Here is a 16,007-nt window from a genome sequence, read left to right on the forward strand (position 1 = left end):
ATGGGGGAACAGAGACAGCTGAATTTCGCAAGATCGTTGTTTGCAAAATCCATGTTTATTTTTGTAGTCACCAAATACCGCATAAACATCAGTGCAAAACATGTTCCATAATCCTACAACAGATTTAAGTCAACGATAAAGGTATAATATAACTATATGCATCAGGCTTAAGATCCATCTCGAAAACTGGAACGACCTGCGCCTTTTTCCCAGTCGAAATGTGTATTTCGTTGTTCCAGCACTGTACAAAAACTATTGCTAGAAGGGGTCATCTGGACATGATGCCCTTTCACTACTAAATGATTGTAGTTGCTTTTCCGTTCTGCAGTAGCTTATCTCAGTATCTGTGATTCCGACGTTCGTACAATGATAGAAATGAGAAACCTTGTTACGACCTTACTATGTGAAAAAAATTTTGAAGAGTATATAAGGTATTCCGGCCATCTCTCTGACATCTTTCGTTTTGATGCCAGTATAGTTACTACGTAAATAAATACTGGACTTCGAATCGCTTACACATTTTACTTGGAAAAACTGGTAGAAGCCGATCTCGGAGATGATCACTTTGGATTCCGTAGAAATGTTGGAACACGTGAGGCAATACTGACCCTACGACTTCTCTTAGAAGCTACATTAAGGAAAGGGCAAACCTACGTTTCTAGCATTTGTAGACTTAGAGAAAGCTTTTGACAATGTTGACTGGAATACTCTCTTTCAAAATCCACAGTTGGCAGGAGTAAAATACAGGGAGCGAAAGGTGATTTACTATTTTACAGAAACCAGATGACAGTTATAAGAATCGAGGGGCATGATTGGGAGCAGTGGTTGGGAAGGGAGTGAGACAGGGGTGTAGCCTCTCGCCGATGTTATTCAATCTGTATATTAAGCAGTAAAGGAAACAAAAGAAAACTTTGGAGTAGGAATTAAGATCCATGGAGAAGAAATAAAAGCTTTGAGCTTCGCCGATGACATTGTAATTCTGTCAGAGACAGCAAAGGACTTGGAAGAGCAGCTGAACGGACTGGACAGTGTCTTGAAAGGAGGATACAATATGAACATCAACAGAAGCAAAACGAGAATAATGGAATGTAATCGAATTAAATCGGCTGATGCTGCAGGAATTAGATTAGGAAATGAGACACTTAATGTAGTAAATGAGTTTTGCTACTTAAGGAGCAAAACAACTCAAGATGGTCGAGGTAGAGAGGATATAAAATGTAGATTGGCAATGGCAATGAAAGGGTTTCAGAAAAAGAGAGATTTGTTAACATCTAATATAAATTTAAGTGTCAGGAAGTCGTTTCTGAAATTATTTGTATGGAGTGTAGCCACGTATGGAAGTAAACGTGGACGATACAAAGTTTAGACAAGAAGAGAATAGAAGCTTTCGAGATGTGGTGCTACAGAAGAATGCGGAAGATAAGATGGTTAGATCACAGAACTAATGAGGAGGTGTTGAATAGAATTGGAGAGAAGAGAATTTTGTGGCACAACTTGACAAGAAGAAGGGATCGGTTGGTTGGGCATATTCTGAGGCATCGAGGGATCACCAATTTAGTATTGGAGGGCTGCGTGGAGGGTAAAGATCGTAGAGAGAGACCAAGAGGTGAATACACTAAGCAGATTCAGAAAGAGGTAGGTTGCAGTAGGTGCTGGGAGATGAAGAACCTTGCACAGGATACAGTAACATGGAGAGCTAGTCATTCAGGGTGGCCGAGCGGTTCTAGGCGCTACAGTCTGGGAACGCGTGACTTCTACGGTCGCAGGTTCGAATCTTGCCTTGGGCATGGATGTGTGTGATGTCCTTAGGTTAGTTAGGTTTAAGTAGTTCTAAGTTCTAGGGGACTTATGACCTCAGAAGTTAAGTCCCGTAGTGCTGAGAGCCATTTGGACCATGGAGAGCTGCATCAAACCAGTCTCTGGACACAAGACCACAACAACAACAACATACACATTTTATGTTTGACGAAAGCCTATTACGGGTTTTACTCAGATCGGCTGAAAAAATTCTACTTTCAAAGCCACTGAACGCTTCCCTCATTCCTCTCTTCAAGACTATTTGGGCTTCGTTCAGCTTTTGCTTACCAGCTATGATTTCTTTCCCTGTACATCATCACACTAAGAATTCTGTAAATTTTTTTTCGTTTTACATACCTCCACGGAGTTAGCCGGCCGCAGTGGCCGTGCGGTTCTAGGCGCTTCAGTCCGAAACCACGAGACTGCTACGGTCGCATGTTCGAATCCTGCCTCGGGCATGGATGTGTGTGATGTCGTTAGGTTAGTTAGGTTTAAGTAGTTCTAAGTTCTAGGGGACTGATGACCTCAGATGTTAAGTCCCATAGTACTCAGAGCCATGTGAACCATTTTGAACCACGGAGATACCTACCTTCTAAAAGAGACGTGAATTCTACCAGTTACACAAAAGTTTCCGCGTTTCTTTTCTAAAAAATTCCCAGTCGAAAACCAGCCGCAACTCTAGGCTGTACCGGACAGCGATGTCGAAACTATACACTTTCCACTCCTAGGTTACGAATGAGTGTATGACATAACGGTACGCAGGCAAATGAGCGAGTCACTCCTCCCCGGCGAAACCGCTAATAGGAGAGATTCGTCGGCCCAGCTGCGTCGCCGCGCCGGGCCACTACGTCCCGAGGTTGGACCTTGTCCGCGCTGGCCTTGAAACTCGCGAGCCCGCGCGGCTCTGGTGGGGTCATCACGAGCCGTCTCTGAGCGCATCTCCTGACCCAATGGCCCCTTTCACTGCGAACCACGGGCTGGACAAGCTAAAGGTTACCGCCGTTGCCGCAGGCGGGATTCCGCACTGCAAAAGGTACGCTACGTGTTGCCCGCCGAGCCCGCACAGGTGGTGGAGGGGAGGTCGGCTCCAGAGCACGCAAGCCGGCGCGGGCTGATGGGGGAGAGTGGTGGGGATGGGTCGAGTGTCGCGCGCGTCGTTTGAAGATGAGTCGTCCGGGCCGGGGGGGGGGGGGGGGGGAGGAGATGCGTCTGCCGGCCAGGCCGGTGTACCCCTATATAAGACTGCCGAAAGCTTTTGCGAGCCACAGGACCTCAGCAGTTCCAGCAGTCCACAGCCAGTCAGCGAGCACCACCACCACCAACACCAACCATGAAGACCGTAAGTGTGCGCTTCATCGGCTCCACATTTCTTTCACACGCCGATTTCTAGCACATTTTAGATTTGTAACGATAGACTCTGTTCATCTTATCAAGATGCCTTGATTTACGTTACTCCCATCATTTTAATCTGGGTACGTACTCTGCAATACAGAATTGCATGGCAGATGACACACGCCATTGTACCATATGTTAGGGTCTCTTTCAGTTTCAACTGCGAACTGAGCGCGGGAAGAATGACGGCTCAAATATCTTCGTGCGCTCTATTCTTAAACTAGACTCCTCCACAGTGACTCCTTTGCGTTCAGTCACACTCAGAACCTTTAACCGTGATAGGTCAGCATTGCTGCCTTAGTTTGTAATCGCATACTTCAGCCTTAAATCGAAATTAAATCAAATTTCCATTGATTATAGCTTATTACATGTAGACTTAAGCATGTTAAAATATTTCTGGAACAACAGAATTCTGGAGAGGTATTCCCCAAGGACAATTTGTCTCGAAAACTTCTGATACAACTCGTTCTCCTATTCGAGGGAAGTACAAAAGCAGCTATTCTGATTCGGATTTACTGTGGTTCTATTGCATTTTATCAGTCCAATTGGGTTAACTGGGCAGCCTTTTAAGGGGGCACCATCCCTATGCCTAAGTAGTTGATTATCGACGTGGGACTTGGTGAATCTAGATACCTTCTGTGGCTGTTCAGAGCTATTAAGAAGTGACAGTCATTGGAGTATAGTAGGGTACAGCACTCAGTAGCCGGTCGATTCCAGTACAGGCTGAAATCCTTAGCCATTTTCTGTGAGGATCATGTATCTGTTGCATCATGAAAGCACGATTGGAGGGTCCTAAGTCACCAGATCTTCTAGGATTGTATTGTAACAAAAGATGGCAACTAATTTATCATCCACATCACATGCATTCCAATCTCAGCTAAGCTAGAAGTCCCCAGCGTAAATGTTTCTGGTGTTACTACGATATGTATTCGATATTCAGAACTGTCTGCACCCTTTTCTACTATAGAAACTGCTTCGTCATTTACTAGCTAGTTATGGACAAGACGTTAAAATTTAAATTCTTTCAGTAATTTTTCTTTCTTTACATGAAACAGGAAACATTTTTGCATGATGTCATGTACTTTGCATTTAGCTGCAAAACTTATTGACTTTAAAAGTCATTATGCTGACCCTCGAGATACAGCGGGAATAATCACTTTTAAAGTTCTTTATCTGTAGTTACGTTTGACACAAGTAAGCTCCCAATGTGTTAAAGCATTTCCTCACGAACTAACAGTAGGTTGAGAATAGTAATTGATTGTAATTATTTTTATATAGCGAACAAGTCGAAAATGTTACATACAGTTCCTGTGATGGCAAAGACCTCCATTCGGGTCCCAGACGAAGATTTAACAGGTCACTAAGTACCATTATTCAGGGACGTAACGGAACCTGGTATCAGAAATACACGGAGTTGTCCCTTGTACCATAGTCAACTTGTTCAATGGAAAATTCTGAAAGAATGCAAATACTGTGAAACATCATATAGGCTCTAAAACTCTTCTTCTGCTATGATTCGAAGTACATAACAAACACTAGGATATTCTCAGTAAATCTGAAGGTCATCGGAGGTGTAGTCTTCTTGGCGCTGAAGCCTCATCATGGTCCTCTTCAGTTTCTTCTTACCAATCGACGTTTCGATCGCTCTGCTGGGCTCTTCTTCAGAAGCTTCTGCTATTCCTGGTAAGCCGTTCTACTTCTCGGCTATTCAGCTGCTCAGCTGTTCAGTTGACTGGAACACTTATCAAGCCTGAAAGTGTTGCTAGTATAGGGTTAGAAACGCCGATTGTGTAAGAAGAAATTAATGAGTAACATGACGTGGCCTAACAGACTAGGTGATTTTATCTTCAGCATGATATTCTGCTCGCGGAGACGCAGCTCCAAGTGACAGGCCAATGCTGTTAAGTTTTTCGTTCACCGTAACCAATTATCCAGCTGCAACGCAGCGATTAAAGTGCGGGATAAACGAGGTTCAGGTTAAGACGTAAATGCCTGCTATTTTCTACACTGGTGCCGCTAATGAAAGCGCCGCACGCCGAGGACGGAACCGGGGATGAATGCGGAAGCTGCCCCGCCTCGCCGCTGGTTGGCACCGCTTCTCGCTGTCTCGAGGACACGTGACGACGCGAACCTACTTGAGAAACTGGCGAAGCGCCCGCTGGCGACAGCAACGATAACTGCCGCAGTAACTGTGAGACAATCCGCCCCAGCATGTCAGCACCTGGCAGATCTTACAATGTCCCGAGAGTCTACCGCATGTCCCGGCAACTGCATCTGTTGCGCTGCTCGTGCGGCTCCTTTTATTCGTGACTGAAGCGGTTACTTGCCAGTCACTCTTATCTTCAGCATTTCGTTTAATCTCAATGGAAAACATTTGTCCATTTGAAACGTACTTCAGTAGTCAATTCTGGTATACCCCCAGACTTACTAAAAATTTGCCTTGTTCATGTTGTGATACGTTACCAGAGAGTGAAATTTGCGAAGTGTGAAAGCGTTCCTTTTGGTTCCTTTCAAATATTTCAACCAGTTCATCGTTAGAGCTATGGCTACGTCTTCGACACTAGATAACTTAAGCGGATGAAGCCATCGCCTGACATTACTTAAAACGTATACTGTAGCTCAATTTTTAGTTCATATGGTACCAGAAAAAATCAGCCTACATACGTGCTACGAACACTAATTAACAGAAGGGATTTGTGGTTCAAATGGATCAAATGGTTCTGAGTACTATGCGACTTAACTTGTGAGGTCATCAGTCGCCTAGAACTTAGAACTAATTAAACCTAACTAACCTAAGGACATCACACACTTCCATGCCCGAGGCAGGATTCGAACTTGCGACCGTAGTGGTAGCTCGGGTCCAAACTGTAGCGCCTAGAACCGCACGGCCACCCCGGTCGGCGGATTAGTGGTGTAGAACTGTAAAATAAAGAACAGAAACAGCGGAAAGAAATGTAGTAGAAGATAATTAATGAAAAAACTGGTTCCAGTACACAGAGCAAGGGACATTTACGGAAGATACAAATACACCTTTCCGTATTAGGACATCATCGGTGATTATTCTCATATACAGGGATGTAAACAATCCCTTTTGAAGCTTAAGAGGATACAGACATTGGGATATACTACATTTACCAGTGTGCATAGCATTAACTGTGGACGGGCGTCAAGAGATAACATAGGTAGAAAGGTTTTAAAAGCGCGTTTCAGTGAAGTATTTGCTTCATTCGCACATAACGTAACTGTGAGGCGTTGGTGGTTTGTGATGGCATAGTTTCTGCTTAGGAACAGATACAACATCACGACGTTGCTGGAACACTGATGCTTTTTACGTCGTGTATCGCACGTTATTAGCGTTCCTCAAATTTTGGGGTACACACCCCTGACCTAAACAAAATTCATGCGGTTACTGGTAATTTCATGTGTGTGTTATTACTTTCCCTTCCAAAATATAAAGTCACAGGACAAACAATGAAGGATCGTAATGTACTGAAATATTATTAGGAAACAGAGAGATTGAGAATCCTGTGTGATCAATCAGCAAATTCACTGGTTCTCATCGAGGGGTATCTGGCAAGGTTCCTCAAAAACTACAACGACCGATTCCATCAACTTCTCTCTGCGACAAAATTCACGTCGAAGAACCGCATCTAACTAGCCTTACATCAGCACCTGCGTATAGTGCTTATAGTTATAACTCTTGAGCAACAGTTTGTGTTAGGGAAACGTAGCTTGCTAAAATATCCCTTCACGTCTATCAATAAACGTTCATGCCTCGATAAAGTAATATACATAGTATAAGGTAAGACAGTTTTCGACATTCCAGCTGTTCTAAAATTTAAGCAAGTTTTCGGTAGACATAAATTGTAATATTATATGCATCTGATCGAATAGGTGAGCTGTCCAATTCTTTCTCTCTCTTTATGTGTCTTTCTCTTCCATTTATTACGCGACTATTCAGTCACCCCATCGATATTCACATTTCAGCAATGCTGACTGTAACTTTCGGACAGTCAGATGTGCGCTTGCATGTGCGCAAAATGCGTTTAAATTTCACGCTCATGGTGATGTCCAGTTTACAAGGTATAGTGGCTACCGCAGGATTGCAGTCCCACATACACAATTTCGCCCACTCAAGATTCAGCTTTTTGTTACTCGTCTCGGTAATTAACTCCACGGCATTTGGATGTTTCAGGTTCTGATTCTCGCAGCCCTGGTGGCCATCTGCGCAGCTAGGCCCCAGCAGGCCGACCCGAGGACGGCAGTCATCGAGGAGCTGACCAGCGACAACATTGGTGTTGGACCCTGGAGCTGGGGGTGAGTAGCTTTCTCGATCCACATCCAGGACTAACCGACAGGTGGCTCAGTCATGTAACCATGTGACGGCAGCAGGTAGTGTACCTGCAGTGTAAATCGGCCAGCAGGCACGGACACACGGAAAATGTTACGTTTCCGTGTGCTGGATGTAGGAGAGAACTGTGGTCTAATCGCACCTACCGCTTTAGGGTTTTCTGTGGAGAAAATTCTGAAAGATGGTCCAGTCAGCCAGTATAGACTTTATATAAATACATACTATATTGATACGTGGTTCGCAGAGATGCCGTACATGGAAAGACTTCTATCAATATCCATAAACGACACTAACTGCAGGTAGCAATTTCTGGTCCAAGGACATTCTTCGTTAGTCAGTCACAACTGGCATTATTCGGATTCTTCCCCAATGTTTTCTCATCTGTGACAACACCTGGTGTCGTAATTTACATAGCGAAGAACGTACACTTACTAATTTTCGCTTGCCTTGCTCCTATCCAAACACGTGACGAAATCCAGCAACTACCTTCACTTGTAAGCAGTATTCAGCCACAGGCGAAAGGCATGTTACGAAAGCTTCTTTAATGCCTCTGAGGAGGGCAACGACGGGTCAGCGGCGCTAACTGCCGTGTGCGAAGACGTTCGGCATCCCCGAAGGCAACGCTAATTGGGCAGCGATCGCGAACCTCCTGGGCCCGAAAGCCGAATACTCAGCAACAGCCGCTGCCGAAGCACCTCACCTGCCACTAGTCTTAACAGGGTCATTTCCCTTTATTTCCTGATTTACTGCTGCGTTTCATTTCTGTCCATAATATCAGTACGCTGAGAGCCAGAAAATTCTTAAGAATTAAGGAAACAATAAAACAGACTTTAAAATTCGCTTTTCGCCATCGGATTTCTGACTAGTTTCATGCGGATCTTCACAATTTTCTCTCCTACACCAATCCCAGTGTTATTTACAGCTACACTACTGAGAAACTAGAAAAAATATGTGTTTTAGCCTATAGTCGCCATTTTCTTACTGTTATTGTCACTGTAAATTAAAATACATATTTTAATCGTTGTTCTATCCGACAGAGTGTTGAGAATATCCCCTAAATAAATGTGTTTAATTCTTTAGTGGAATTTGTCTGCCCCTAGTAATGTGTCCTAATTATTCCTTCTTCTAGATAGTGTTTTTCAATTATTCCGTTTCTCCCCGATTCTGTGGAGAAACATCTCATGTATTTTCTAGTAGTGCACATATTTTTCAGGATCCTTGTGTAGCTTCGCAACTCAAACCCTTCGATTCTGCACTTTTCCCACAGTGTATTATTCTATTCTATGTTCTACACAACCGAGCTGGTCGAGCAGAATATTAACCATGGTTTTTATGGGGGAACAATCTCTCCATTCACATGAGAAGATTAATGTGGGCTGGGATGCTACCAAGGACTTTCATCTCATCTCCGTTGTACACGTATGGGCTTAGTCAAAGCATATACAGCCTTTCCTTTATTAAAAAAAAAAAAAAACAAAAAAAAAACAAAAAAAAAACACAGTTTCACTTTCTAGTTTGATTGTAGTAGGATCACAGTTTTCAGTTCACAAGATTAGCTGATGACGGAGGTATGACATTTCAAGTGCTTACTGACAACATATACCTCTGTCATTTAGAAACGCAGCTGCTGTCGTAGTAGGCGCAAATTCATGACACCTAATGGTGAAGTATTAGAAAACTGAAACTGGTCATGAATGATACCGCCTACGAAACACTTGCGCTTGAATTCTGCCTCTGGGTCCGGTTTACAGAGGACACCACTAATGGGTACACCTTTATTTCATTCGTTGGAGGATGCAAAACAAATTTTTCAAAAGACAAGCGTCAGTGTACTTACTAAAATATAAGAACTATCCTTGGGAACAGAATCTAAAAATAACTGGGGTTAGTGTACAAATGAACAGCGTCTTAGTGTGACCCAATCTTTCCTTGGAGGTAAAACAGTAAAGTGACTGACTAAGGAACTGCTCATTGAATATAAAGACTGTAAGATTTCGACCGAGGAAAAAGGAATGCCACCGTCTGGCATGAAGTTACGCCTTGAGACAGATGATGACACGGTGGTCAGTAGCTTTAGCTGATTGGTTGTTCTACGTTTACTTTATGCCCGCATCTGTTTTGATATCGTCATGATAAAATTTGACTACACATTGCTGTCGTGGAAATTTATAACTATTGACTCGCCGCCATATAGAATCATACAAATTATCTTTCTTCCCATTCTCTATATCTGAGTGGAATGGGAAGAAGCCATAATATATTGCACAGTATCGTTTTTTAATCTACTCGTTTTACCTTTAGTCGTAGACAAATGTGTCCAATGTTGTAAGAAACGGCTGTCTTAGGGATACGGAGAAACAGATACATCACCATGATGTTTGCAGGCAAAATCGGCTCGACCAATGCTATTGCCCATGAAAAATGCATGAATTACGCTCGAGAGGCTTTGTTGCGCTGTTGTATCAAGCAGTACGTAAACACTGGGTGCACGGACAGAAACAGAAAGCACCGGGCCTCTAATGGCCCATTGTTCTTGTGACACCACCCATAACCTGCGGATTAATTGTTTGAAACACAGACCGTCTTGCAAACAGCCAGAGCGGCACTCTTGCACAATGTTCAGACTGCCATATCGCGATGTCAGACGTCGAGTTCGCTTTCAAGAGATCGTTTTCCTATTCTCTTCAGAGTAACCCACAGACGGCCTTACCTAATTTCAGGGTGCAGAGCACCAAACAATAGCCGCTGGGAAGATATTATGAAAGAACCACGTAGATGGAGAAGAAGAACAGGGGGAAGATGATGGCAGCTGCCAATTACGTTCAGTCCACAGCGCCAAGGGAACCACTGATAGACAGTTTGGCATAAGGGAATACTAACAATGCAGTCGCAATGTCCTGTAGTTAGCGTAATATTATGGCAATCTGGTTAACACTTCTCTCGTTACCACACTAAAATATTTAATGTCCACTAAACCATAGTGGAAGCTTTTTCTTCCAAGGTTTGAGATCGGCGAAAATTTTAATTTTTTTAACTGCAATGAACGTTACTGCAAAGTGGTTGTGTTCCTATATTCGAGGGACAAGATGCTAATTTCATCCCAGTCTTGTCGTGCGAAGTTATTCATGGTTTCCTTGTAGAGCCGTAGACATCTGCTGGAATATTTATATAAATAAACCGACAGTAATTTATTACTCTATTCTCACTGGGCTTGCAATCAGTTTATGATGACAGTGATATCAACAAGATGAACCGTAAACGGATGAGTCTACTGTATGACCTGATTTTCGTAAAATATTTTTATATCATAATCACAGTTACCATTATTTCACTACAACTGCTTCACCACAACGTCAGCAACGAAGAGTCCCGGTGGACATTCCGGAGAACTGTTGACGTCGTGAACTGCGAGTGGGGCACTGGCAGAGTGAAGCTATGGGCCGGGCTATGGGCCAGGCCCTTAAACGTAACTAGGCTCAGCAGTTGATAAAGCTCTACTCCCAAAAAGCAGACATAATCCAAACCAAATTTGAAACATAATTTCAATCAGAAAAGTATGATGACAGAATGAGATTTTCACTCTGCAGCGGAGTGTGCGCTGACATGAAACTTCGTGGCAGATTAATACTCTGTGCCGGACCGAGACTCGAACTCGGGACCTTTGCCTTTCGCGGGCAAGTGCTCTCCCAACTGAGCTCCCAAGCACGACTCACGCCCCGATGTCACAGCTTTACTTCTGCCGGTACCTCGCCTCCTACCTTCCAAACTTTACAGAAGCTCTCCTGCGCAGGTTCGCACAGTTTTAATTTGCCAGGAAGTTTCAAGGGTGATGACGTCATACTTTGTCTCAGTCTATTTTGTTATCTTGAGAGCTGAGGACATTTTACCTAGCTTTTATGCAGCTGTCTATAAATGGCAACCGAATCAGTAACCACAACACTTGTTTGCTTCAGATACCGTACCAGCAACGGCATCTCGCAGCAGGAACAGGGCACCATCGAGAACCAAGGTTCTGAGGATGAAGCCATCGCCGTTCGAGGCAGCTACTCCTTCATCGGCGCCGACGGCAAGACCTACACCATCACTTACGTCGCCGACAGGAACGGCTTCCAGCCCCAGGGTGACTTCCTGCCCAAGCGACGATAAGCAACCCTCTACCACACACCGCCTCTGAACCGCACGAGCTCCGTTTTCGCCGACAGTAGCTATCTCGCCCTAGTAAGCGAAACGCCACCATGAACGATGCTTGTAGACTCTAGCGTCGATTGTCGCGGGGTTTCTCGACACTGAACGGACCAAAGCACGCACGCACACACACACACACACACACACACACACACACACACACACACACACACACACACATGTATACAGATATACTTGCAATAGCTGCACCAAGAGGATGCAGACAGCATCTGTGCTGTAACAGACACTTGCTTTAATTCAAATGCATCACATTAGTAATCACAACATATCAACTAATTTCTGCGTCGAAACATCGGTGACGCACGGCCAGTAATCAGACCCACACGCAAGCATTACCTGGTCGGCTGGAAGCGGAGTACAGACAACAAAGAGCGGTACGTGACGAAACTACGAACAGCAGGCACGACGAAACTTAGCTACGGACTTGGGATGCTATTTATTTTCCCAAAAAGTAACCCGTTCACTTTCTTTCTCGCCTACCTTACCCTACCTACACTTTCTTCCAGAGGGAGGAGGATGGGGACATACGAAGAGCGAATAATTTGTGTAAAGCGGACTGTGGCTCAGACATGGAAACTTCTCGTTACAGAGACGTATCTACCACTATTACTCTACGTGGCAATTATGTACTGTAAATAAATTCACCGAAGCACACAACTCGACACACCTGCTCATGATTTTCTATTTTTTTTGTACTATACCTATCTACTTAGCCTGTTCGGTGTTGTTTGTGTGTAAGGTGAAGTGCATAAATAAAGTACAACTCAAAACATATAAAAGCTTGTCCGTATTTTTATTTCTGTCTTTCCTATCTACCTAGTTATTCCTAACGAACATTCCAGCCTCGCTGGTAATACACATGTCGTTCAGATATCCTTCACTCAAATATTCTCTATGCTTTACGTCGTATTTCTGTTATGTCCTGCGAGAACAACAGCAAAAGTGAATGTCTCGTGTCGCTACATAAAAACGACACAAAACATTTTAGAAAAATTCAGTGACTTATTTTATATCATTATTGTCACACAAAGTACGGCTAATTCAAATTCATGATTAGTATGTGATCTGATATCACGATGAAACAATTCGACCAAATTTGTATCAACAACTTTTTACTGGTGTTTGATACTCTGGAAATTCTGAAACATGAAATGTACATTGTATAAACAACTTAAGGCGTAAGGGACTAGTTTGAAATTTTTTCTCGTACATGTACATATGCGTACATTTAACTAATCACAGTAAAATGTAAACCATCGCGAAGGCACCTGTCACCAGACTCAGCAAAAGAAAAATTTTTAAATTCTGAACGGAGACATAAAACTGAGCGACAATGAAAACCAAACCACTTGTCTTAACCAATAAAGTACCAAGAGTAAGGTAGGCTACAGAATAATGTAGAGGAAAGCTACTCCTAGATACCGCAAAATAAAAAAAACGTAGTAATTTTAAACATGACTAAGAGAATGTAACGTTAAAAACACAAATCCGGAATGTCTTAAGAGCCTCCGTGTATTCTTTCGGAAATATTTGATGACGAAACTTTAATTTAATTTTGGAGATCAAAAGTATGAATCTTAAATCAAAACATAAATTTTGCTCTTATTTCTGTTCACAGCAAGTTGTTCGTCTAACAACAACGTGACTACTGTTCTACTGATTAAAAATTAATAGTAATACTCAGTCATCTGAAGTTGTCGTATGACCGGAATTGAAACCATTTCATTGCTAGGCAACATATCTCACCTCTAGTATCGACTGATGATTAAGATATGACTCTTCTGTTAGGGTTCAGTTACAGCGCATTAAGTGAGTCTTACATGTTCAATCACTAATACTAATTAAATTTATGCGACTTCAATCTTTTGATCGAGGTGTGGCGCACTAAGGTGAAGTAACGTTGGCTCGTATTCACCCTGCATAGCAGTTTCCATCTTCACTTTTATCGCTTTGTATCGGCAAATTAACATCATCAGGATACAATCGTTAGTTTGATGAATTACGCAAAGATATAGATAGGATCTTTCATATTTGTCTAAACTGTCGCAGCCGAAATCTTACTGTTTGAGCGTCTTCCAAGTTGATCTCTTGGGTTCTAGAGTGTGTTACGTTCTAAAAGCAGTCAACCATCAATTACAGAGGACTGTATCAGGGTGTGTCACATATTCCGTTGTAAAAGTTACATGAAGCATGATACGGTCTCAAGCTTGGACGAACTTGAATGAAATTTACAATTTAATTTATATTCCTCACATTGTTTGTTGTTGTGATCTTCAGTCCGAAGACTGGTTTCACGCAGGTCTCCATGCTACTCTATCCTGTGTGAGTCTCTTCAACTCCAAATAGCTACTATAACACACATCTTTCTGAACCTGGTTACTCTGTTCATCACTTAGTCTCTCTCTAAGAGTTTTACTCCACATACTTCCCTCCAAGACGAAACTGGTGATCCCTGTAGTCTCAGAATGAGCCCTATGAGGTGATTAATTCTTTTAGTCAAGTTGTGTCACAAATTTCTTGTCTTCAAAATTCTGTTCATTACCACCTCATTAGTTACGTGATCTACCCATCTAATCTTCAACATTATTCTGTAGAACCACATTTGGAAGCTTCTATTCTGTTTTTTTCAAAACAGTCATGTTAAAAACCTTATTCTGTTTTTATTTGGACTGTTTATTGTCCATTTTTCACTATCGTATATGCCTACACTCCAGACATATAGGTTTAGAAAAGACTTCCTAACACTTGAATCTATGTTCAGTGTTAACAATTTTCTTTTCCCTAGATATGCTTTCTTTCTCTGCACTTGATCATCTACAGATATTTTATTGCCTAAATAGCAAACCTTATTTACTACTTTAAGCATCTCGTCTCCTAATCTGAATCCCTTACTATCATCTGACTTTATTCGACTAGATTCCATTTTCCATGTTTTGCTTTTGTTGATGTTCATCTTATTTGTCCTTTCTAGACACTGTCCATTCCTTTCAACTTATCTTCCAAGTCCTTTGCGGTCTCTGAGAGACTTATAATGCCACTGGCCAAACTCAATGTTTTTCTTTCTTCTCCTTGACCTTTAATTCCCGCTCCAAAATTTTATTTGGTTTCCATTATTGCTTTTCAATGTGCATATTAAATAACACCTGGGATAGGCCACAAACATGTCTCATTCCCTTTTGAACCACTGATAATCTTTCATGCCTCTTGACTCTAATACAGTACGTGCCCTACTGTTTATGTTCAAGGTGTAAACAACCTTTCTCTGCCTTTATTTTGTTCAAGCTGCCTTCAGACTTTTGTACAGGCCGATAATTGTTTCTGTTTTTGTTCCAGTTTTTGTTGTTTCCATTTATCTTATTTCCATTATTATCGTTGCGGTGCCTCTTGTGTGGTCGCTTGTTGTGTATGATATGTTACGATTATTGTTCATAATGAAGTGTCTGTTGATTTTTGGAACGCGTATTGTTTCGCGGAAAGAAGCTGTTGATTCTGCTGCGCTAAGTAACTGACAGCGGCCGGCTCGCCAGGATTATTTGGCTAGCTGCGCGTTTTGTATGCCTCTGACGTAAACTTTGTGGCACCTGTTTTGCCATGCGGACCGTTGATCCTCATATAACATATCAACAGAATCAATCACAGTCAGAAAATATTCTGAATCGTTGACTTGAATGTGCTGCAACTTCTTTTTAATGTTAAAAGGCAGTCTGGCTTTGAAAGCACGGAGCATATCATGCATAGCCACAGGTTCATCAAGAAAGTGGTCCATATTCAAACATTTCTCAAAATACTGACGCAGATCTCCATGTTTAGCATTGAAAGGCTCTGGTTGCACAATCTGTTTCCTTAGACGTTGTGGTACCGACTGCGGCCAAAATTTGGCCAAGAGAGCTTCTTCAAATTGCTCATATGTCACGCATCTCTCGGTTTCATTATATGCCCAGACAGCTGAAGCACCCTGGATGTAACCTACAAAGAAAGAAATTCTCTTTCGGTTACTCCATGCTCTTGGGAATGTATTTCTAAGGACTTTCAGAAGAATTACAGGATGTACTGTACGTTTTCCTGGGATGTAAGGTTGAAATTGCCGATGGTTAAACTTCTTCTTCTTCGGCACTGTAATGTCGATTGATTTCACTGTAATTACTGTAGTGATCGGCTGGTGAATGGAAAGGAATGCACTACCCACAAATATCGCTATTGTAATTAGGTGTCATGTGTGCGGGTGTATACTGTTGTTGCTGAGAGGTGTGTGTTGTGTACG

The 16,007-nt window shown here is 42.5% G+C and overlaps 1 protein-coding gene across 1 annotated transcript; it reads left to right on the forward strand.

Moving 5' to 3' along the window:
- Positions 1-3,055: 3,055 nt before the first annotated feature.
- On the forward strand, positions 3,056-12,525 carry LOC126284694 (endocuticle structural glycoprotein SgAbd-5-like). The gene is made up of 3 exons (XM_049983825.1): positions 3,056-3,136; positions 7,385-7,506; positions 11,494-12,525. Exons 1-3 carry the CDS (start codon positions 3,128-3,130, stop codon positions 11,684-11,686), a joined length of 324 nt encoding a protein of 107 aa, XP_049839782.1. The 5' UTR covers positions 3,056-3,127; the 3' UTR covers positions 11,687-12,525.
- The last annotated feature ends 3,482 nt before the right edge of the window (positions 12,526-16,007 follow it).

The sequence above is a fragment of the Schistocerca gregaria genome, chromosome 8 (genome assembly GCF_023897955.1).
Source record: "Schistocerca gregaria isolate iqSchGreg1 chromosome 8, iqSchGreg1.2, whole genome shotgun sequence".
NCBI classification, from domain to species: domain Eukaryota; kingdom Metazoa; phylum Arthropoda; class Insecta; order Orthoptera; family Acrididae; genus Schistocerca; species Schistocerca gregaria.